The sequence below is a fragment of the Asterias amurensis genome, chromosome 8, assembly GCF_032118995.1.
Source record: "Asterias amurensis chromosome 8, ASM3211899v1".
Classification (NCBI taxonomy): Eukaryota; Metazoa; Echinodermata; class Asteroidea; order Forcipulatida; family Asteriidae; genus Asterias; species Asterias amurensis.
Window position 1 is genome coordinate 12,602,570 of NC_092655.1, and position 23,604 is coordinate 12,626,173.

At 39.6% G+C, this 23,604-nt stretch overlaps 1 protein-coding gene across 1 annotated transcript; it reads left to right on the plus strand.

Annotated features, from left to right (window-relative positions):
* The first annotated feature begins 2,873 nt into the window (after positions 1-2,873).
* LOC139940592 (high-affinity choline transporter 1-like) lies at positions 2,874-22,480 on the plus strand. Its single transcript, XM_071936924.1, has 8 exons — positions 2,874-3,119; positions 9,645-9,758; positions 10,160-10,315; positions 12,620-12,768; positions 13,988-14,113; positions 14,642-14,795; positions 17,752-17,969; positions 19,721-22,480. The coding sequence occupies exons 1-8, from the start codon at positions 2,954-2,956 to the stop codon at positions 20,213-20,215; spliced, it is 1,578 nt and encodes a 525-aa protein (XP_071793025.1). The 5' UTR covers positions 2,874-2,953; the 3' UTR covers positions 20,216-22,480.
* The last annotated feature ends 1,124 nt before the right edge of the window (positions 22,481-23,604 follow it).

Below are 23,604 nucleotides of genomic sequence, written 5' to 3' on the forward strand. Positions count from 1 at the left end.
ACTATTGACCAATCAAAGGCAGCGTTTCAGGTTCCAGCGTCAATAGAGGGGGTAATATAGACTAAAGCATCAAACGCGACCATTGGGCAAGTTCTATCAGCGACCGTTGTTCCACCACTTGTCAATGTTCAATGAGCTCCCTTGCATGAAATCAACCTGCCGTCGATTTTACAAAACTCTTCCTACCTTAAGACTAATCTTAGGACTTAGGACGAGTCCCAACCCTGCACTGTAGCATGCAGACCTTAAGATTAATCCTAAGTTAAGACGAGTTCGTCCTAACTCGAGATAAGACGAGTCCTAACTCTTTGTGAAATCGACCATTTGGCAAATCGCTTAATGGTCGATAATAGTCAACTTTAATCTCTTGATCGAACTTGCTCAATGTTGTCAACCACTAGTTGATCCATGGTTACCTCTACACATGCAATACATAACGAGTAGCTAGGCAAACAAAAAATGTCACACAATATTGTTCAAACATAGTGTTGAATCGGTTGGAAACAAAGCAATCAATGATTGGATGTATTTCATAATGGTAAAAATATGCAGACAATGTTGAATTTGGTCACAACATTTAAGACGATCGAGTGTCCATGCCAACCATGCAGCACAGTTTGAAACACAGACATATATAATACCTTTAGGTCTGTGGTTTGAAAGGTCTACTCGCAAAGAAAAGTGCGCCCTCTTTCGAGTTATCTCGCAACAGAACGAGTATGAGGGCGTGTCCGAAACGGCGACTGGCACCCTCACCTAGGGGTAAAAAGGAGGTTTTCATTGGCCAATACTGTGCGCCGCGCGTACAAATCCGTGCGTCTCAATTGTTTCGTCACCGTTTTTTTCTCTAAGATGGCGGCTGGATGACGTCAATGCATAAGGTCTATTACTATACCTCATACATATTCATGACAGAGAGTCGAGTTCTCATTGGTCCATTTATAATTACGTGCCAGGTGTTAATTTTGCTAATTACCAAGCGCGCACGTGAGTATTCACGCAAGTGGTAAATGCGCATGACAAGTAATAGTTCCCCGGGAGCTATTCTACTTGTCATGCGCACTACCATTGCGCGACGTCATCCGGGTGCTATTGATCGTGGCACCGTTTTGTATACACGCACAAACAGCGCTCTCTAAGCGACATCCAACACATGAACAAACTTATCATGTGCATTTTGTTTCACAGTTATCATTTTCTCTTGCTCAAAACTCATGTTAACCGGTAACTGAATATGTATGAAGTATAGTAAAACAAACATAACATTGTTTATTTCGGGTGACTAGTCGATGAGCTCCCCTCGGTATTGGAAACTGACAAACTAGTTCCCTTTTGCCAACCAACAGGGTATGTACCCATGCGTGAATGTGATAAGCATTATTTCATGGGAAGCATATTTCATATTTCATGGGAAGGGTCCATTCTATGAATTCTAAATTCTCTTCTATTTCATGGGAAGGGTCCATTCTATGAATTCTAAATCAGTCAAATAGAGAGAGCACTTGTTGTCGCCTTTGTTGGTCTGACAAAAAGCACGTTTAATCCATCATTGTCCCCAATAAAATGTCAGTCTTTTGGCGTTCCGAATATGGCAAGCCATATGCCCAATAATTCGATAAACAGTGTTTATCACCGATAAACTAAGTTTATCGCCAATAAACACTGTTTATCGACCGATAAACATTGTTTTTCGAGAAAAACTCTGTTTATCACTTGTTAAACTTTGTTTATCTCGATAAACACTGTTTTTGGCCGATAAACAGAGTTTACCGAGATAAACAGTGTTTATCGAGATAAACAGTGTTTATCAACTGATAAACACCGTTTATCGAAAAACTGTGTTTGTCAAGCGATAAACAGAGTTTTTCGAAGTGATTTATTATTAAAACAGTGTTTATTGGGTCGATAAACACAGTTTTTCGATAAACAAAGTTTATAACTTGATAAACAAGGTTTTTCGATAAACACAGTTAACGCCAAATGCTCATTAATTCGATAAACTCTGTTTATCACTTGATGAAGAGTTTTTCGATAGACACAGTTTCGGCGATAAACATAGTTTTTCGATAAACAGTGTTTATCAGTTGATAATAAGAGTTTTTCGATATCAACTGATAAACAGTGTTTATCGAATTATTGGGCATCTGGCGTAAGCGTGAAACTGTGTTTATCGACCGATAAACACTGTTTTTCGATAAACCATGTTCTTAAATTATTGGGCATCTGGCATCGGCGTGAAACTGTGTTTATCGACCGATAAACACTGTTTTTCGATAAACCGTGTTTATCACTTGATAAACAAGGTTTCACTTGATAAACACTGTTTATCGAATTATTGGGCATCTGGCGTCGGCAGAAAAATGTGTTTATCAGTCGATAAACATAGTTTTTCGATAAACAGTGTTTATCAGTCGATAAACATTGTTTATCAGTCTATAAACATTGTTTATCGAAAAACTCTGTTTATCACCTCGAAAAACTGTGTTTTTTCGATAAACAGTGTTTATCAGTTGATAAACAATGTTTATCTCGAAAAACAGTGTTTATCGGTCGAAAAACAGTGTTTATCGGCGATAAACAGTGTTTGTCGGTGATAAACAGTGTTTATCAAATTATTGGGCATATGGCTTGCCAAAGACGCCAGATGCCCAATAATTAGATAAACAGTGTTTATCGGCGATATAAACTTAGTTTATCGGCGATAAACACTGTTTATAGAATTATTGGGCATATGGCTTGCCATATCCGTAGGCCTACACCATAGGTTCGGCTGAGCAAGCACTGGGGCGCGGGCCGGTCTACCGGTGGGTGTACAGATATCATGCAGCCTCAACATTACATTTTGACTTGTAAATGATTTAGGACGTTGTGGTTGTGGCAAGGGTCTAATATTACCGATACGCGTCATCCACTCCAGAGGAGGTTTATTCTCTACAGCTGTCAGTAAGACAAAATGGCCGTCAATTGGGGAGGCGTGGCGGGAATCATCGTCTTCTACTTGTTGATTCTGGGTGTGGGACTATGGGCCGCCCGTAAGAGCAGGGGATCTACGGATCCAGAGGAGACCATGCTGGCTGGTAGAAACATTGGCGTATTTGTGGGCATCTTCACAACGACAGGTATGTCTAAGTGGTTTTTCCCAGTTCCATTGTTTTTCTATGTTTTCTTTAAGGCCAATAATAAATAGAAAGTTCTTACGGTTGGTAAGAAGTCTACAATATACAGCTTTTGGTATAGTGTTAACCTTTATCACGGTGCAGCCATCTTGAAATGTTCCAATTGATATCTAGCTACCGGGCAACTTCGGTAGTCTAGTTGGTAAGACATTGCTCTGGAATTGCAAGGGTCCAGAATCACCTTTCATCGAGACGGAATGTTTCTTCTGTCTTAAGGCAAGATATTCTGTCAAAAAGTGATGTTTGAACACAATCGTGCTTTCTCGTGCATTCAAGCAATATACAAAAACCTGACCGTGAAAAATTACAACTGAGCAAAGTTTTAATAAAAAATGTTCATATACCGCACATTTGTATATTATGTTTGTACAAAATGGTGGGTAGGATGGTGGTCTTAGCTTTCGATCCGAACCGGTGTGGCGGTTTCAACTTTCCGCTGTGTTCAGTTTTCCGAATGACCAAATACGGTAGCATTACGTCATGCGATGCCTGCGCACAGCAAGCGAAAGTAGTCCATTTTTAGTGCCGTATTGAGTCGTCCATTACCCTCCGGTAGCTGTCATGGCGGCGTCCACGAGTCGAGTACAACTAGCGGCAAACGCGTGGATCCTATGAGTTGTTTTATATGCAAGCAGAGTGTGACCTGCCAAAAGTTGTACCCATGAATACATGTAAAGAGTGGGGCAAGAGATTATGTGACTACACAGAAAAGAATCTTAATATAAACAATTTGGGGTCACTGCTGCGAGAACTACAGTACTCGCCAGGGTACCCGCGGCGGTATCTGACAGGTCACCCGGAAAACTGAACACGCCGGAAAGCTAAAACCGTTCGAACAACGTGAAGATATGTCCGACTACGTCACCCGGAAAACTGAACACGGCGGAAGACTGAAACCGCCACACCGGACATTCGTTGGAGGCACAAACAAGTACAAACAAGAACATGTCCATTTATAGAAAAAAAGTTGAGCCAGAGATAATGGGAAGGTATCCAAAAAGCAGAGATAGCCGATCAAAGTTAGCAATTTAGAAGCAATATGGTGGCTAAAAAAACCAATTAATATATAAATAGATGGCCTTAGCTTTCGATCCAAACCGGGCCTAAAATATTAATTCCTTAACAATCTACACAATTTTCCACAAATTTGATTTCGAGACCTCAGATTTAAAACTTGAGGTCTCGAAATCAACCATCTAAACGCACACAACTTCGTGACAAGGGTGTTTTTCTCTTTCATTATTATGTCGCAACTTTGATGACCGATTGAGCTCAAATTTTCACAGATTAGTTATTTTATGCATATGTTGAGATACACCAACTGTGAAGGCCTGTCTTTGACAATTACCAATAATGTCCACCGTCTTTAAACCAAATGATCCGATATATTGTTTCGCATTGGGTTACTTGAACCTGCAAACATTTGTTTAGAAACCAACACCAAGTTTCTGTGAGACTCATAGACGATGATACGGGCAAAAATGCATTTGATGGCAATTTTGAAATTTAAAATGGCCGCCTTAACCAGATGATTGTTTAATTTGGTCTTATATAAAAATATATATATAATATTAATGCTAGCTTGTATAGCCTTATAGTCATTGCGAATGTTACTTTAGTCACAAAAACAGGATTTTACAAATCATTACCAAATTTAAATAAAAAATAAATAAAAAGGCGGCCATTTTGAACTTCAAGATGGCCGCCATCTGAAACACTTCAGTTGTACCCTATATGGCTTTAGTTTAATGGCTAATGTCATTTTAGCCACGACATTCACAGGCAAAGTTAAAGAAAAGTATAACTTAAATGGCGTCCATTTTTAAATCCAAGATGGCCGCCCTCTGCCACATCTGACAGATTGCCAACATGGTTTTTCTTGCTGAGAGTCTTATTTAGGTATCTAGCTAGGTGGCATGTTCTTATCATTTATTTTCTGGGACTTAATTTGTGGTCATAAGCTCCCTGACTACAAGGGAGGCTTTATGCTAATACCTATTTTGAGTAATAACCAAAAGTGTCCACTGCCTTTAACGGTAAGCAAATTTTTGTGCTTACTGTAGCAAAAAAACAATTGCTGAAGCGCAAACCTGTTCCACGAGCGGTTAATTCACATCTGATCTCTGGTACCGTACGTAGGGAGTTCTGCTGGCCGTCATATAATGAGATCATGTGGTAATTTACTGGAAAGTGGTGAAGTCATAAACGTTACCCCCATTCTGACACTATTCTTCACATTTATCAACTGGAAGTCACAGGCAGTGGACACTAGTGGTAATTATTAGCATTCAACCTTTCTTGGTGCCAAGTAAAGGGGAGAGGTTGATGTGAGAAACGGCTCCCCCTGAAGTGACGTAGTTTTAGAGAAAGAAGTAATTTTCCACGAATTTGATTTCGAGACCTCAGAATTAGATTTGGACGTCCCGAAATCAAGCATCTGAAAGCACAAAACTTCGTGTGACAAGGGTGTTTGTTTCTGTAATTTTTATCTTGCATCTTCGACGACCAATTGACGTCAAATTGTCACGGGTTTGTTATTTTATGCATATGTTGAGATACAGCAAAGTGACTCACTGGTCATTGACAAATTACAAACAGTGTCCAGTGCCTTTAAGAATATTAAAATATTCTCCAAATCCATCAACAACCCGTAGATTTTGTATACGCATTTTATTCGCTGCTAAAATATTAATTCCTTAATAATCTACACAAAAATATGAACTCTTTGATTTTGAGGGTTTACGTTCAAATAATAATAATAATGTTAGCATTTAATATATAGCGCCACACAAAGATCGGAGCGCTTTACATTACATACAAACAAACAATGCAATGACAAAGATACACTAAAAACAGTACAAGCAAAAACAAAATGGCCGGATTAAAAAATCACAGATTTACAAATAATTTACAGGGTTTACAGAAGGTAATGGTGAAAGACTTCTCTTGAAATATTAGTCCATGAAATGCTTTACTTTTTGAGAAAACGGTAAAACAATATAAATTCTCGTTAGCGAGAAGTACGGATTTGTTATAAACACATGTCATGACACGGCGAAACGCGCGAAAACAGGAGTGGGTTTTCCCGTTATTTTCTCCCGACTCCGACGTCCGGTTGAGCCTAAATTTCCACAGGATTGTTATTTTATATATAAGTTGTGATACACAAAGTGTGGGACTTGGACAATACTGTTTACCGAAAGTGTATAATGGCTTTAAACAAATAAGTGAGTTATGACTCAAAACTTTGAGCATATTTTTTAACCGTTCCAGTGTGTTGGTTTCCCGGATCTTACGGGGAAGGGAATTCCAAAGCCGGGGAGCAGCGGCTTGAAAGGCATCATCCCCCGTGCGTGATTATTTAAATGGTGACAACTTTATTTTAAAGTTTAGCTGTCAATCAACATGCGTGGGAAGTTACAACAAAATGAGTTATTGCATGAGTGATTGTAATGGTTATTGTTCGACACATGCATTCTATATACTTCGAAGTCTAGACATTTTTAGGTTCATTGTAGCCCATTATTTGCTTACTCGCATTAGACCCTAAAAAAAATCTTCTATGCCGTTGGCACGGTCAAAATGGGAGGTCATTTATAATTTTGAAACAGCTAATTCCATGTTTCTCTTGAATTGACGTCAAAAGTGAGTTAGGTTGCTAAGCATCAAAGCCTTGTAGATGCCTGCATTGATCTGTAAAAATGTATTGCAAGTGAAGGCAATGGGAAAATTAAAGTCACCTGGAAGTGATTTTTTGTCAAAATAAAGTTTTTGTCACTAATATATGTGTTTTGATGAGTGGAATGTGAATAATCATTAAACTAAGGTTCTAAAAACTAAGTTCTTATCTTATTTACAAATTTCAGAGCAGGCCCCGACGCGAGAGGGCGCTGTTCGTGACGTCAATCGAGGCGCGATATTTGAAGAGAAAATGCTGCACAGCGTTGAAAAAGACGTTGGACCGGACCACTAGGAACTATTACTCTTGTGAGTCTGACCAGCCATGCAGACTGACCCCATCTTTAGTTGTTTTGCTGCAACCAGTAGCAATTCACTTTGTCGGCATTGCCGGAAAAATGCAAGAACACTTTTTCGAAACGTACAAACTCACGACTTGGACTTGCATGTACTTTGCATGTGTGCTACGCGCATCAAGGCAAAGTCTGCCTCGATTGACGTCACAAAAGGGGTAGGCGGAGTTAATCCCAAACAACTTTATTTATTTTTAAACATATAAATCGTTACAAACAATTACTTAAAAAAATGTTTTTTGTTACTTAACGTATACTCTTATGTTTGTAAAAAAACAAATTATATTTCCAGGTCCTTAAGTTTTTCTTTTCGGTAAAAAAATTATGAACCGTGCAGAGTCATAATTATTTGTGCCATCTTGAAGTTTATGACATATTTGTTGCAAAAGCGTAACCATGAGCTTTATTTTGATACTAACCTGGGACTGATTTCACAAAGCCAAAGCAGTACAATTCAACGCAACCAAGATCAATTGTCAGTAGTACCAAAGTGATTTGCATTGTGGCATAAAATTTTACCACCTAAGATTGATTTGCAGTTGAGATCACTCTGAGCTCTTTGTGAGACCAGTCCCTGGAAAACTACCCATATTATTATAAACCTTTACCTTAAAGTTCATGTGCTGTGGGAATCTAATTCGTACCAGGCCTGGTTCAGGAACTGCGGATTTTTCTCTAATTTGGGGAAGAAGAGTCGAGTTGGGTTCAGGTTTTTTCAACAAATAACAGGTGCCTTTTCGAAAACCACGGCTTCGGCTTTGGATTCGGCTCAGAGGCTATAGCCTGGCTCCGCAGTTGTTTTGACAACATTGCGCGTGCTTTGCGTTACGTGGTGGTCAAAGCTTTAGAAGTAAGGACCATGAGAGGACGGAGCCTGAAGCCGAAGCCGAAGCTGAAGACGTGGTTTCGAAAAGGGCCTATTGTCCTGAGCTGCAATATGGGCCAAACGTGATCTCAACATGTTTGATGCCACTTCCACTAACTCTTTTTTGAAATGTAGATATAGGTTTGCTCGGTCAATTTCGGCAAATGAGCAGCCAATTAAACCACCAAGCTATTTTATTTCGCGCGAAATCGAATGCTACTAAAAAGGGTCATTCGATTTCGTTATATGATTAGACAAATGTGATGTTGTGTCATTCGATTTATCAAAATAATCATTCAATTTAACAAATTCATCAAAGCAGCATTCAAATTTACAGAACGCTTCTTAAGGCGTGTGTGTCACGAAAAAGAATTACGATACGCCAAATTGAACAGAGTGCTAAAGGCATTTGACTCGACTCAAAACGAAACTGAATGGCCGAATTCTGAATTTGAACAGCAATAACAACTGGAGAGGCAAAACAGCTTTAATTCGAACGCATGAAAATGAAATTGGCTGCTCATTTTAATCTGACCGAGAAAACCTATATTATAAATAAAATTACATAATATACCATTATAGATCTCTCATGGTTCGTATATAATTATGTCTGGTGTGTTTGTTTAATTCATATATAGTTGTATACCATAAAATTAACAGGTTAGTTCTGCATGTGAAGATTACACTTCAAAAGGTAGCGTGTTTGAGATATTGCCGAAAATCTGGAGCGGTTATTTCCATTCATGAACTTGTAATCTGGTTTCATGGCCGAGCGGTTCGAGCACCGGATTCAAGCACTGGTGTTTGATCAGCAGGGTGTGGGTTCGGATCCCGGTCATGACACTTGCTACATAAAATTGGGGAGGAAGTGCTTTCTGCTCTACCGGCCAGGCTTCGAATTGATGATACCCAAGCCTACATTCGTATGGACTGTCCCTGTTTCAGCCCTAGGAGTAGGTGGCAATGGCCTCTGGAAAATATAATAATAATATTAATAACAATAACGAAGTCTTATATTGCGCACGTCTCACCAAACAAGGTACTCAAGGCGCTGAGTATATACAAACTTTCAGAAAGATAGGTTATTGCAGTGATGAATTTTGAGACCCAATTAGTTAGCACCTTATAAGGATTTACAGTGTGCTACGGCGCATACAGCAGCCACAGCCAAGTGCACTGGGTTCTTTTACATGCGTTACACAACACATGGGACCAACGGCTTTACGTCCCATCCGAAGGACGAATTGTAGCCCACACCTTGAAGTGGCCTTCAGGCCTTGTGTATCGATCACAAACCAGTAGCTACAGAACACCAGAATTTCTTAGGTACGGAATAATGATCTCAGTGCAATCTGCGCAGTTTAAAAATTTTCGTCTCCGTTACCGCTGAGATTGCGCAGCTCCGAATGGGCCCTGTTATGACGTATCTGCAAAAACTTCTGATGCGATTGTGTGTACCTTCAATAATAGGATATTTCGGTGCAAAATTGATCAGCAGCAGAAAAATCCAAGCAGCTCATCTTACTTGGGTTTTATCCTACTAGCAGTAAAACAATGTTGCTTCTTTTTCAGCTACTTGGGTTGGAGGAGGCTTTATAAACGGAACGGCGGATAGCGTATTTTCACCAGGTTCAGGTTTGATATGGACTCAAGCGCCATGGGGATTCGCCGTGAGCCTCATATTAGGTAGAGTATAAACTCATCATCAATATCATAAAGTCACACTTTCCAAAACTTATCTGTAGTTTTGTTGAACAGTTCCCTTCATTAAGTTTTACTCTCTTGCCTACACAGCTACAGTTGTTTACTTTATATTATCGAGAAGTTTGTTCGTCAAAGAAACTTGTAAAATAATAAACACAAAATCACCTTTGGCCGATGGTAACTTTTAAAATCTTCGAACAGAATTGTTTTCCCATTCACTTCTACAACCTTACAGTACGCATTAGAAATTGTAACTTTTTGCACTTAAAAAAAAAAATGGTTAGTGTTAAAACTTATTTGTGCTTTGATCTCGATGAAAAGGCGTTTTACAAATGCTCTGTTTTATGTATGTATAATTATGTGTACACCTTTCGCCCATACAGGCGGGTTGTTGTTTGCCAAAACCATGCGGGAACAAGGCTACTTCACCATGCTAGACCCGTTCCAGCTGAAGTATGGGTCCCGGATGGGGGGCCTTCTGTTCCTTCCAGCCCTTTCTGGAGAGCTCTTCTGGTCATCGGCCATTTTGAATGCCCTAGGTACGGTCAATCTACAGTACCCGCTCGTGAAAATCGCTTTTAATGTGAGCCTTTTTGGACACTTGGTGGCAGCAGACTTACAAGGTGAAATCCATTGTTCTTGGTAATGTGCGCATGCTCAGAACTACGTAAACAATGGAAATTTACCTTGTAAGTCTGCTGCCACCTAGCGTTCCAAAGTCTCACAGCGAAACTCTTCACTTCAACAAGCATGTCAATTTTCATACACACAAAAAAGGATTCAAAAATGGTAAAGATCCTGTATAGTTGTGAAAGTTTGATTTAGTACACTACACCGCTGGTGAAGTTTCAGAGCTTCTAAGCCCAGACGCCTATTGTTTTCGTCGAGATTTGTACCTTAGCTATCTTGCTTAAAGGCAGTGGACACTATCGGTAATTACTCAAAATAATTATTGGCATGAAACCTTTCTTGGTGACGAGTAATGGGGAGAGGATGATGGTATAAAACATTGTGAGAAACGGCTCCCTCTGAAGTGCCATAGTTTTTTATTTTGATTTCGAGACCTCAGATTTAGAACTTGAGGTCTCAAAATCAACCATCTTAATGCACACAACTTCGTGTGACAAGGGTTATTTTTCTTTCATTATTATCTCGCAACTTCGATGACCGATTGAGCTCAAATTTTCACAGGTTTGTTATTTTATGAATATGTTGAGATACACCAACTGTGAAGGCTAGTCTTTGACAATTACCAATAGTGTCCACTGCCTTTAAGGCAGTGGACACTATTGGCGATAACTCAAAATAATTATTAATAGCATAAAACCTCAGTTGATAACTAGTAATGGGGAGCTGTTTATTGCATAAAACACTATGAGAATTGGCTCCCTCTGAAGTAACGTTTACTAGTTTTCGAGAAAGAGGTAATTTTCCACCAATTAGATTTCAAGACCTCAGAATTAGATTGTGAGGTCTCGAAATCAAGCGTAATGAAGACACACGACTTCGTGTGACAAGGGTGTTTTTTCTTTCATTATTTTCTCGCAACTTCGACGACCAATTGGGCCAAAATGTATACAGGTTTCTTATTTGATACATATTATGTTGAGCTACACCAAGTGAGAAGACTGGCCTGTGACAATTACCAATAGTGTCCAATAGTCTTTAATGCTTTCACCAACAAACATCCCATTTAGATTGCCTTATTCGTCAATGTATTCTGAAAAGGATGGTTAACAAATTTGAGAAATAATAGTCATAGTATTTCTGGGCACGATGATGCATGTAAAATCCTGATATTCTTTGTGTATAAAAAAATCAACCTGCATGTTTACCTCGCCGCATATTGGATTCACCAGAGTTCTTTCAACACGAAATAAATCCTTGTATAAACAGAATGGTTTGTTAAGAGTTCAGTCGGAATGTCACGACAACTCGATTTCAATTGACATTGCACTCCTTCCCACCAAGGGTACTTTTCACCCAGTATGAGCCCATAGTTCGATTTAACTTGTCATTGTTAATGTTAGTCCAGCCAGAAAAACTTTGCCCGAAACCAAAATGAAGCCGGTGTGTATGAGAAAAGATACCCCCCCCCCCCATGGCGAACTGTGGGTGTGTTCGTTTAGCTGCCCTGGGTCTGACCCAGTGTGTGGCGGGGTTTTTTCCAGGACAAACGTGGGTAATTGTCTGCACACGTTCGTCCTGGAAAGAAAAAACGCCACACGACGGGGTCGACCCAGGGAAGCTAAACGAAAGCACCCACTGGGCACACTTTGTCTAATAGCGCCATCTTTTGAATCACCCTCCTTCAGCCCGTGTAAATTTCCCATTATGTTGATAGAATCTTTGAAAAACAGATTTGTCTATGACAACAAACTCTGTGTCGCAAACCCCGAATCTAAATTTAGAAATGACCAAGCTTTGTACATGAATGAAGCCTTGAAATAGACCCGAAATATGTACCTAAATAACAGTCCCGATATCGACCAACCGTCATGAAAAGCTGCAGTCTGATCGCCAGACAAATCCAACGAAACGAGTGATTATTGTAGTATATCAGAATGTCACACTAGTTTTTAATGGGTTCAGCTCTCGTGCATGCGTTAAAGGCACTGTACACGTTTGGTATTAATTTGTCAAAGACAAGTATTCTCACTTTTTTATCAACTCATAATGCATAAAATAGCAAAATTTGTGAACATTTTGTCTCATTCGGTCATCAAAGTTGAAAGAAAATTATGCTCCGTCAGATTGCGTCATCGCCTGTACTTTCCTTTGATGGGCTTGTCATGTGAACACAGCGTTGAAAATTTTCCCTAATATCGTACTTTATTTTTTAGGATCAACAGTTAGCGTGGTGCTCGATCTTGACAGGACAATATCAGTTATTGTTTCAGCCTGTATTGCTATGGTGTATACATTCATCGGTGGTCTTTACTCAGTAGCATACACTGATGTCGTGCAGCTATTATGCATGTTTATCGGCCTGGTAAGAAATTTGTGGTGCGTAAACGCATCGTCATGTCCTTCTTAAAGGAACACGTTGCCTTGGATCGGTCGAGTTGGTCTTTGAAAAGCATTTGTAACCGTTTTTTATAAAATGCATATGGGTAGAAAGATGTTGTAAAAGTAGAATACAATGATCCACACAAACATGCCTCGAAATTGCACGGTTTTCCTCTTACCTCGTAGACTAACACGGTCGGCCATTTATGGGAGTCTTTATGGGAGTCAAATGTTTGACTCCCATAAATGGCCGACCGTGTTAGTTCGCACAGTAAAAGGAAAACCAGGCAATTTCGAGGCAAACTTGTGTGGATCATTATATTCTACTTTTAAAACATCTTTCCAACCGTATGCATTTTATAAAAAAAACGGTTACAAACGCTTTTTATAGACCAACTCGTCCGATCCAAGGCAACGTGTTCCTTTAAGACTTAAAGGCAGTGGACACTATTGGTTATTACTCAAAATAATTGTTAGCACAAAATCTTGGTAACGAGTAATGGGGAGAGGTTGATGGTATAAAACATTGTGAGAAACTGTAACTAGTTTTTAAAGAATTTGATTTTTGGTTACCGAAAGGAATCAAAGTTTACACCACGTGTTACCGCCCAAACAACGATTACATTTGGTCATTTGTTTTTGTCCACCCTTGCATTCACGAATTTCACCATCGGAAAATTTGCGTCTACAGTTTCCACAATGGGGTTCAATTCTTTAAAAAGAGCTAACAGTTTAAACAGCTGAAACACACAATAGGTGATGAGCAAGAATTAAAAACAATCAAAACAACAAACAATCAACCAGCACTTAACCAAAAAGAATGAGACATAGACGTAATCAAAGGGAAAAATTATTGATAAAAAGCCAGCATTAAAATCGATACAGTTTAACTTAAAATAAAAAAAAAAAAAAAATACAAAACACACCAACAACTTGGAAAAGAACTTGGCAGATAAGAAAGGGATGCTATAGGTTTTCCCGGTCATTTTCAACAAAAATCCATTCATTTTAACTCCTGGCTCATTCATTTGCGTTTTGAAGATGAATGCACTTTGAATCAGCATTCAAGAGTCAAAAAGAGTTATTTGATTCCAACAGTTAAGCATCCACTGGTCAAATAAAATCATTCATGATTGACCTTTAAGTGGGGACTGTCTTGTCTATGCGATTTCTTACACAACCAATACATGATTTCTCTTTAGTGGATAGCCGTGCCATTTGCAATGACCAATGAGGCAGTGGAACCAATATTGACCACAACTAACCGTTGGGTCGGAACCTTGGAACCGAAGTTCGCCGGGATTTGGGTTGACTTCGCCCTCCTTCTTGTAAGTTTAAAAACCATGTGATCACCCTGGTTTTGCATAAAGTCCAAGTAAAAGTAAAAGTCCATAGTAAGTAGTGCAATTATATAGCGGGGAGTCCAGGTACTAGTTTGAGAAACAAAGGTCACAAAAAGGCGGTCGACTCATTAAAAATATCTTCCCATTATGATACACAGACTACCATAAAGTGCCATACCTTCCAGTGGGTTTCTTTGTATATACAGCTGGCCCTGGTACCACATACTGCCACCAAGTACTACCTTCTAAGGGTACATGGGTTTCTTCGGTTTAAACAGCTGGCACGTGGAACCACAACGTACCTTCCAGGCTAGTATGGGTTCGTGTGTTTCTTCTTGTACGGCTGGCATTGAGGAACCTGTGTACTGTGGCATTTTGTGGCGTGCACGCGCCAGTTGGGTTATATAGTGCAAAGGTGTAGAATATTTTAAGTAATATAGGTATTATACCTCCACGTTTCAAAGTAGTTCCAATGGCAGGTGTAAACTTGTTTCCTCTCAAACCATACTGCAGATTTTTGGAGGTATTCCATGGCAGGTGTATTTCCAGCGGGTGCTGTCTTCTAAGACTGCTAAAGGGGCTCAAATTATGTCCTTCACGGCAGGCGTTGGTTGCATCATCATGTCCATTCCTTCTGTTCTGATCGGTGCTGTTGGTGCAAGTACAGGTAAAGATGCTGACCGTTAAATTAACACGTTGCCTTGGATCGGACGAGTTGGTCTATAAAAAGCGTTGCAACCGTTTGTTATAAATTGCATACGATTGGAAAGATGTTCAAAAGTAGATACAATGATCCACATAAATTTGCCTCGAAATTGCGTGGTTTTCCTTTTACTTTGCGAACTAACACGTTCGGCCATTTATGGGAGTCAAAAATTTGACTCCGATAAATGGCCGACCGTGTTTGTCGACGAGGTAAAAGGAAAACCGTGCAATTTCGAGACATGTTTGTGTGGACCATTGTGCTCTACTTTTAAAACATCTTTCTACCCATATGCATTTTATTTTAGTTTTAACGGTTACAAACGCTTTTTATAGACCAACTCGACCGATCCAAGGCAACGTGTTCCTTTAAAGCCGTTTTCGTCAAGGCAGTGAAACAAGGAATCATGCAATCTTAAAGTATTAACTTTTGCCAATTTTAACCCAGTCTTTATTCAAAATAGACACAATTGTATCCAGATAATCACGCAAGCGCGAGTGAAATACGGTCATGTTAATAGAACATAGCGCTTCGGCTTCCCATCCCTTCCAACGAGGCCGAATATTGGAGTCCAATAAAACAAGGAGAATATATACTCTAAAGTGTCGATTCGTGTCTTCAATGTACCTCACCTTTGGCTCGTACATTCTATCCATCCACGAATCTACATGTTCTCGTCCATTCTCCTTAATATGGTGTTCTATATGTGGCACCTTGATTCCACTTTTTTTTAACGTCGCATTTTTTTTTTCCGTCGCATTTTGTTTTTCTGTCGCATTTTTTTTTTCCGTCGCTTTTTTTTCCCGTCGCATTTTTTTTCCCGTCGCATTTTTTTCCCGTCGCATTTTTGTTTCGGTCGCATTTTTTTCCGTTGCATTTTCTTTTCCGTCGCATTTTTTCCCGTCGCATTTTTTGGGTGTATTTTTGTTCCACGTGATGAGGAGGTTAAACCAACTAGCGCGTACGCAATCGACTTGCACTGGTATTTCATTATTTTTGTGCAGTATTAAAGCAACAGAAGGGTAGCATGCATTTTCATGTGTAGCACTATTAAGAAGAAACTCGTGCGTACAAGCACATATAAACGGCCCTTAAGCAGCTCTATCAAATTGGGCCCTTGATAGTCAAAGTGGTTATGAGGTTTACCATCCATGGGTCTTTAAGAAAAAAGAAATTATAATGACTCCTTAAGTGTCAAAACGGAGGCAAAGTAAAAAACATGCATTACCAAATGAATTGGCATCCCTAATTTGGCTGGAAATGGCAACTTAAACATGACAAATAAATCATAAATGGGTAGGCCTAAAAATGTTGTAAACATACGAAATTGCAATCTTTGGTAAATTTTGACCTTGGCCTTGACCTTCATGCAAAATTTTAAGTTTTGGTGATCTTGCAAGTATTACCAAATCAATTGGAATCCCAAATAAAGTTGAAAATGACACCTTTTAAAGCGTTTTTCTAGACTATTTGGTTCAAAAGTTAAGCGTGTTTTTACATTAGACCAGGGCCCAATTTCATAGCGCTGCTTAGCGGCCGATTTGTGCTTACTGTGCAATTTCTATTTCATAGCGCTGCTAACCGTAAACAAACGAAAATGCATGCTAACCTTCCGGTGTATACCGCACGAAAATAAATGACGTCACAACGTAAATCCACGGTAAAAACGCAATATGGCCGCCACATTTTTCTGCTAACCTGTGAAATACGCTATAAGGCTTAAGCAAATTTTTCTGCTACAGTAAGCACGCAAATGTGCTTACCGTTAAGCAGCGCTATGAAATTGTGCCCTGGTGATCTGAGTAACGACGAGTTCTTCAACTGCCGTTTAAACCCGGCAGGTTCATGGCCGAGCGATAAAGGCCTTCGCCTTCGGCTTGGGCCTTTACCACACGGCCACGACCCTGCAAGGTGTTAAACGGCAGTTTAAGAACGAGTCACTTCTCTTTCTTTCCCATTCATAAATGCCTTTGGGTTAAAAGGCGTAATAAAGTAATAAGAAACTTTGTAAAACTTATCCGTTTTCCGATGCCTTGAGCTCTGTGCGTTAGTTGCATTTGTATGACTGAGACAGTTTTCAGATATGCATTCGTGGTGCAAGACGTTTCTCGTTTTCCTTCCACACACAGCGCTGCCAACTCACCAACAGCGCCCGCATCGCCCGCAACGAGAAACTTCTTGCACTAAGACTTGCGCGTATAGTAAGCCTGATCATCTGACGTCACTCTTCGAGCCTCGTGAATAACGCCATGGACCTTCCTCCAAACCGGCCTGTGCATTCACCTTTTACCTAAATTAATTTCACATAGAGATACGCCAAATTCTATGGCGGACGTGGTAGGGTTGTACTGTTTGGGCATAATGGAAAGCTCATGTCACTGTGTACATTATTGGGTGCGTTCCAATGGTTCGATTAGCTTCCCTGAGTCTACCCCGCGGTGCTCATTCAGGTGAGCCCCTGACAAAAGTAAAACGAACGATCACTCACCGCTCTCGTAGTGACGTCATGCACCTAGGGCCAGCCCCCAAGTGGTCCACTCCGCAAGTAGGGCACTGGGGGGCTGACCCGGGTGAGCCCCTGGAATGACGTCAAAGCTATACTCGAACGCACCGGTAGCAGACCGGGGTCGACCAAGGGAAGCTAAACGAACGCACCCATCGTATCCAATATCATTGTATCCAATGGACTCACTTGATCTTGATAGCAGGTACCTGTCTAGCTTATCCTTGCGGATAAAGACAGCTAGGGACCCGGTCTAGCGCGTAGTCTGCATCTAAACGTATATGAAAACAACCGGTTATAATCACCTCCAGCTGGTTATTATCAACCGTTTAAGCACCCCACGTGACGCACTCTCCACCTAAGGAACAGATAACTGTCTGAGGTATTTTATGGATATCTTATAAATCTTTCTTTCAGATTGGAACGCAACAGGGTTGAATATGGAGACAATGAACCCGTACGATCAAAGCAGTTTGATACTGCCATTGGTCATCCAGTTCTTGACTCCACCAATCGTTTCTTTTATCGGACTGGGAGCCGTGGCAGCTGCTGTTATGTCATCGGCAGATTCTTCTCTTCTCTCGACCAGTTCCATGTTCTCCCATAACGTCTACAAATTGATCTTAAGACCAAAGGTATACAACTTTGATGACCGAAAAGTCTCCATATTTAGAATAATATCTTTACGGTTTTCACAAAATTTTTAGAATTTTGAGCTTGAACTGCAAACACCTGGGCCCAATTTCATAGAGCTGCTTAAGCACAAAATGTTGCTTAAGCAAAATAAATCCTTGCTTAGTAAAATCAGATTACCGGCCAATACTTCACTCAATTGTTATGCTAGGTAAACAACAGCTAAATACTAGTCACAAGCAATGTATATGGCATGAAATTTTGGCCAGTAACATGTGTAAAAAGAGCGAGCTATTTTCGTGCTTAAGCAAATTTGTTGCTTAAGCAGCTCTATGAAATTGGCCCCTGGTTACGTTTTATCACAAAAGGTAAACGATGATTTAGGGTCACTGTGGTCAAGTGGTTTAATAGACTGCAGGACTTGCAGGACTTGCAATCACAAGTTGGGGGTTTGAATCCCGCAGCTAACCGCGAATGACTAGAATAAATATTGTCGTCTTAAATGAATCACAATTTCTTTATTTGTTTAATTCATAATCATAGACGTTAAACCAATGTTTGTATGAGAGAGATTGGCTGTTGCCAGCTAGGTGTTTACATCCCTTGTGGGAGTTTGCCGAGTTCCCTTGATGGGAAGATCATTCAAACAAACAGACAAACAAACAAACAAACAAACAAACAAACAGACAAACAGACAAACAGACAAACAGACAAACAGACAAACAGACAGACAGACAGACAGACAGACAGACAGACAGACAGACAGACAGACAGACAGACAGACAGACAGACAGACAGACAGACAGACAGACAGACAGACAGACAGACAGACAGACAGACAGACAGACAGACAGACAGACAGACAGACAGACAGACAAACAGACAAACAAACAAACAAACAAACAAACAAACATAAAAGGTTTATCGTTTTTTAAGACAGACCCGAGTGGCGTGTCGTGGCCGAGTTCATACTTCCCATACGAATGCGATACGAATAATATTGTTCAGTAGTAATTTTAGTACATAGGATTTGAGGCATTGCATGGATGGTGAGGTATCAATGTACATTTTTTTTTTTTTTTTTTTTGGGGGGGGGGGGGTTGCGGTTACACCATGTGTGTATCAACTTGCAAGGTAGAGTTTGTTCTTAAAGGAACACAGTGCCTTGGATCGGTCGAGTTGGTCTTTGAAAAGCGTTAGTAACCGTTTGTTATGAAATGCATATGTTTAGAAAGATATTTTAAACGTAGAATATAATGACCCACTCAAGTATCACTCGAAATTGCGTGGTTTTCCTTTCACCTCGTCGACCAACACGGTCGGCCATTTATGGGAGTCAAGTTTTTGACTCCCATAAATTGTGTGGATCATTGTATTCTACTTTTAAATTATCTTTCTAACCATATGCATTTTATAACAAACTGTTACTAACGCTTTTCAAAGACCAACTCGACCGATCCAAGGCAACGTGTTCCTTTAAATAACTGTCTTGCTTTATTCTACTACCGCGGAGTAGATGTTCGGGGGTTCGGGAGGGAGACTTCTCAGTTCTGAAAAGAACTGGTCGCTTTTAAACTTTTACCCGGGCGGATGGTATAGAAAATAGGCTGGGACTACTACTTACTAACTGTGAGTTCCCAAAGATTAACCACGCAGTTTAGAGACATATCTGCCCCACAAAAAAAATACAAAAATACAAAAAAATACAGTATTGACATTGCTAATTATAATGTGTCTATATTCACTCCAACAGGCCAGTGAGACAGAAGTGATGTGGGTAATGCGCCTAAGCATCGTTCTGTTTGGTGCCCTGGCAACGACACTCAGCCTTTTTATCACCTCTATTTACGACCTCTTCGTTCTGTGCGCGGATTTTGTCTACGTGGTCCTCTTTCCTCAGCTCTTCTGCGTTGTGTATTTCGCCAAAAGCAACACATATGGCTCTCTACTGGGCTACATCATTGGGCTGTTTCTACGGCTGGCTGGTGGGGACCCAACCCTCATGATCCCGCCGCTTATTCAGTACCCCTTCTTCGATGAAACTTACGGGCAGTTGTTCCCTTTTAGGACCTTGGCCATGCTTGTGTCCTTTGTGACCATTCTCATTGTGTCTTACCCCCTGGACTATTTATTCAGGAATAATAAAATACCAATGAAATATGATTTCTTCAAGTGTTTCACCAACGGTGAAGAAGAAAAACATGTCCAAGACAAAAGGGGAAAAGTTCATATGGAAAAAGTTGCCTAATATTTTGTAACCTATATATTTTTTTTGTTCCACCATTTTTGTGTACATTTTAATGTGTGTTATGGTTCAACTCTTTTTTGAGTGGTAGATAGAAGGCAGAAGATTGTCGTAGATGATGTTTTGTCTCAGGAATTTCTTGTGTAATGGGGTGTGCCTCAAGGCTCTTGTTTGGGACCCCTTTTGTTTTCCTTCTATACAAGTAAATTGTTTCAAGAAGTTAAACAGAACTCCTCTGAAATTTCCTGTCATTGTTATGCAGATGACACTCAACTGTATAATGTCTTTTTCACCCGGTCAAAATAATGAAAACAGTTCTGTCATTGCATTAAAACAATGTATTACGCATGTCCATACTTGGTTGTTACAGAATATAATTGTTAAATGATAAGAAAACTGAATTTTTATATGTGGTACTCCTAAGCAAATGTCTAAACTACACATTGAGGGCATCAATGTCGTTTTGCCACCTCAGAAAGGAATTTAGCGATTTGGTTTGATTTTTACCATAAGCGTATTTCTGAAGTTTGTAAGAATGCATTTATCTGTTCAATATCCGTCATATCCGTAAATACTTAACTCGTGTCTGTACAGAAAAAAATTATCCATGCTTGTGTGACTAGCAGGTTAGATTATTGTAACAATTTTTTGGGGGTTTGCCTGACACACAGATTAACAAACTGCAAAGGGTTCAGAATGCTTGTGCAAGAATAATATGTAATTCCTCTATGTGTCATGGCCGAGCGGTTAAGAGCACCGAATTCAAGCTCTGCTGATTCTGTTCAGCAGAGTGTGAGTTCGACGAATCCCGGTCGTGACACTTGTGTCCCTGAGCAAGACACTTAACTACTATTGCTTCTCTCCACCCAGGGGTAAATGGGTACATGTGAGGGCAGAGATGGTTCTTGTGATTGATTTAGCTGAGTAGCGCATTTGTTGCACGAGGCTGTATACTCCCCAGGGTGCTGAGATGGTTTAAGGAGTGAATTAAGGCCCATCAGTGACCACGCAGGGGTAATAATTTGAAGCGCTTTGAGACACCCGTTCGGGAGTGAAACAGCGCTATATAAACTCACAATATTATTAATATACTCTTGATGTAGTCCATTGTTTAATGAGTTACACTGGTTACTGGTTAGACACAGAATAGCATTTAAATTTAATTTATTACCTTATAAAGCCGTTCATGGTTTAGCACCAACATACATTCAAGAATACATTCTCTCATTTGCCCTACCGTCTCTGAGGAATTCACAAGACCACTGTCACACCCATCTCGTAAATCAAGGGCTACTTGTGATCTAGTCTTGGTTCAAGACTCTCCTGGATTTGTCACAAAAGGGCGCGCAATCACCCCAACGCGACAATGCCCGACCACGTCAGTGTGTTGATTCTGGGCTCTTTCTTTCAGTGTGTTGATTTCGTAGACTTGACCAGTCCGTTGATTTAATTATTGTTGGGGGCTAACGGTATACAAAGTATACAAAGTAACATAAACAGATAATTATTGTATGATTCAATCTGTATTTATTTAGTACCTGATAAATTTGATAATTAGGTTTTGTTGTTTACAATCACGAATACAGTTGTAATTTTGCCAATAAAGTAAAGAATTTTAAAACTATACACACACTGACAACTTCCTCTATGCACTGACACACCGGGGGCAACATAATGCTTGTGTTATCTTACTTTCCTTCCTCTATGCTTTGAGTAAGAGATAGAAACTAAAAAATCATTCCATTATAACTGGCTATAAATGATCATTTTTACGGTAATGAACCAACCCCGCCCCGACCCCCTCGACCCCATACCCACTGTGTGTGGTATAGTGATCATTCGCCACCAGGACATAATTAATTGTAGATTTATACGGCTGGCTGTTGTAGTTCTGAATGTCGTCGGGAGGTTTTTTCCAATCAGGGTTGTTAGTGAGGGATAGATTGAATTTGATCTGTTCCGTTTATAATTTTAACGAAAAACCTGCCACGATTTTAACCCGGTGGGCAACATTTCGGTGTCGAAAGGTTCGGATTTACTGAGATGTGCCCCTTTTGATGCATTTAGAGGCATGGGTTGTAGACAGCATGTTCAAAGACAGGTGAAAAGTAAAGTTTAAAACATTGACACATAATGACAAATCATTATCTGCGGGTGTGTTTGTTACTTTAAAACCCTTTTTAGTGTGTAAGGGTCTATATGATCATAAACAGAAACATTGAGGGCATACTTCGTTCGTTTAACCACAGAGTGACAGGGAGGTAAGGTTCATAAACTGTGTCAGGCTGTGGTTGGTGCTCTAAAATTGTCTTAAAAACCAGTTTTTTTTCAATGAAAAATCCAAAGGAGTGGGGAATAATGGATTCAAATTTATTCACCAGGTGAAAATGCTAAATTAAACTGTGACTGTAAAGTTATCTTACAAAAAAACTCCAGCAAAACCCTGTATACCTAGGTACCATTTTGGTGGTAAACAAACTGTCAATCATTTGGGTCAATAGCAAAAAACAACAACATTGAATTGTAAAGTTAAAATACCATGTAGCGCTTAACCCAAAAGAGAGAAAGTTAAACAATGTTTCCTCCGTAAAACAAAACAACAAAAAACGGTTGATTTGTTATTTCTTAGATGAAATATACTATTTTTCAAAAGGACGTTTTGTTTTAAAATTTCACAAAATATGAAGTCAGTCTGTGGCTCCTTAAAAGTTTAAAGCGATTTCTGATTAATTGGAACTGTTTTTCCAAATACAAAACCATACGATTTTAAAATTAATAGATTCGCTGTATTCAAATGAAGTTGCCTTTTATGTAGTCACTCAAACATTTTTTTTCGAGCTTAAACTGTAACCGAAGTCGTCAGTTTGTGGTGAGCATCATTTTTACATCTTAATTAAAGTAATGCTCTGCTCTTAGATTTTGGCTAGTTAGCGGTTGTTTCGATTGAAATATCTCGAGTTGTTAAAAGTTACGTCAACAGACCTGCACATTTTCTGACATAATTGAAAAAGGAAAATGTCAGTTTAAAATAGGTTCCTGCCAAGTCTACAAGTTTTGTCAACAGAGGGCGCTGTTTTTGTCACTCTATGGTTACTCCGTAATTTGTGAATGACTGCCTCTGTCACTATGTTCATTTTAAGAATATGGCTGTCAAAATATCGCGTGTTTCAGTATCTTTTATACATTTTACAAAACTTTAAAAAGACTTTAACTAATGGATACATTTTTAACACCGTAATTTTCAAAAAGTGTTATCTCATTTCGAACTCATTCATGACAAAGGTATGATTTGCACACGGGCCCCTAGGCTTTAGCTTCTAATAAACTTCCGATAGCTATTCTGTTCTGACTTGTTTGAGTCACATCTTTATGGGAAGGGTCCATTCTATGAA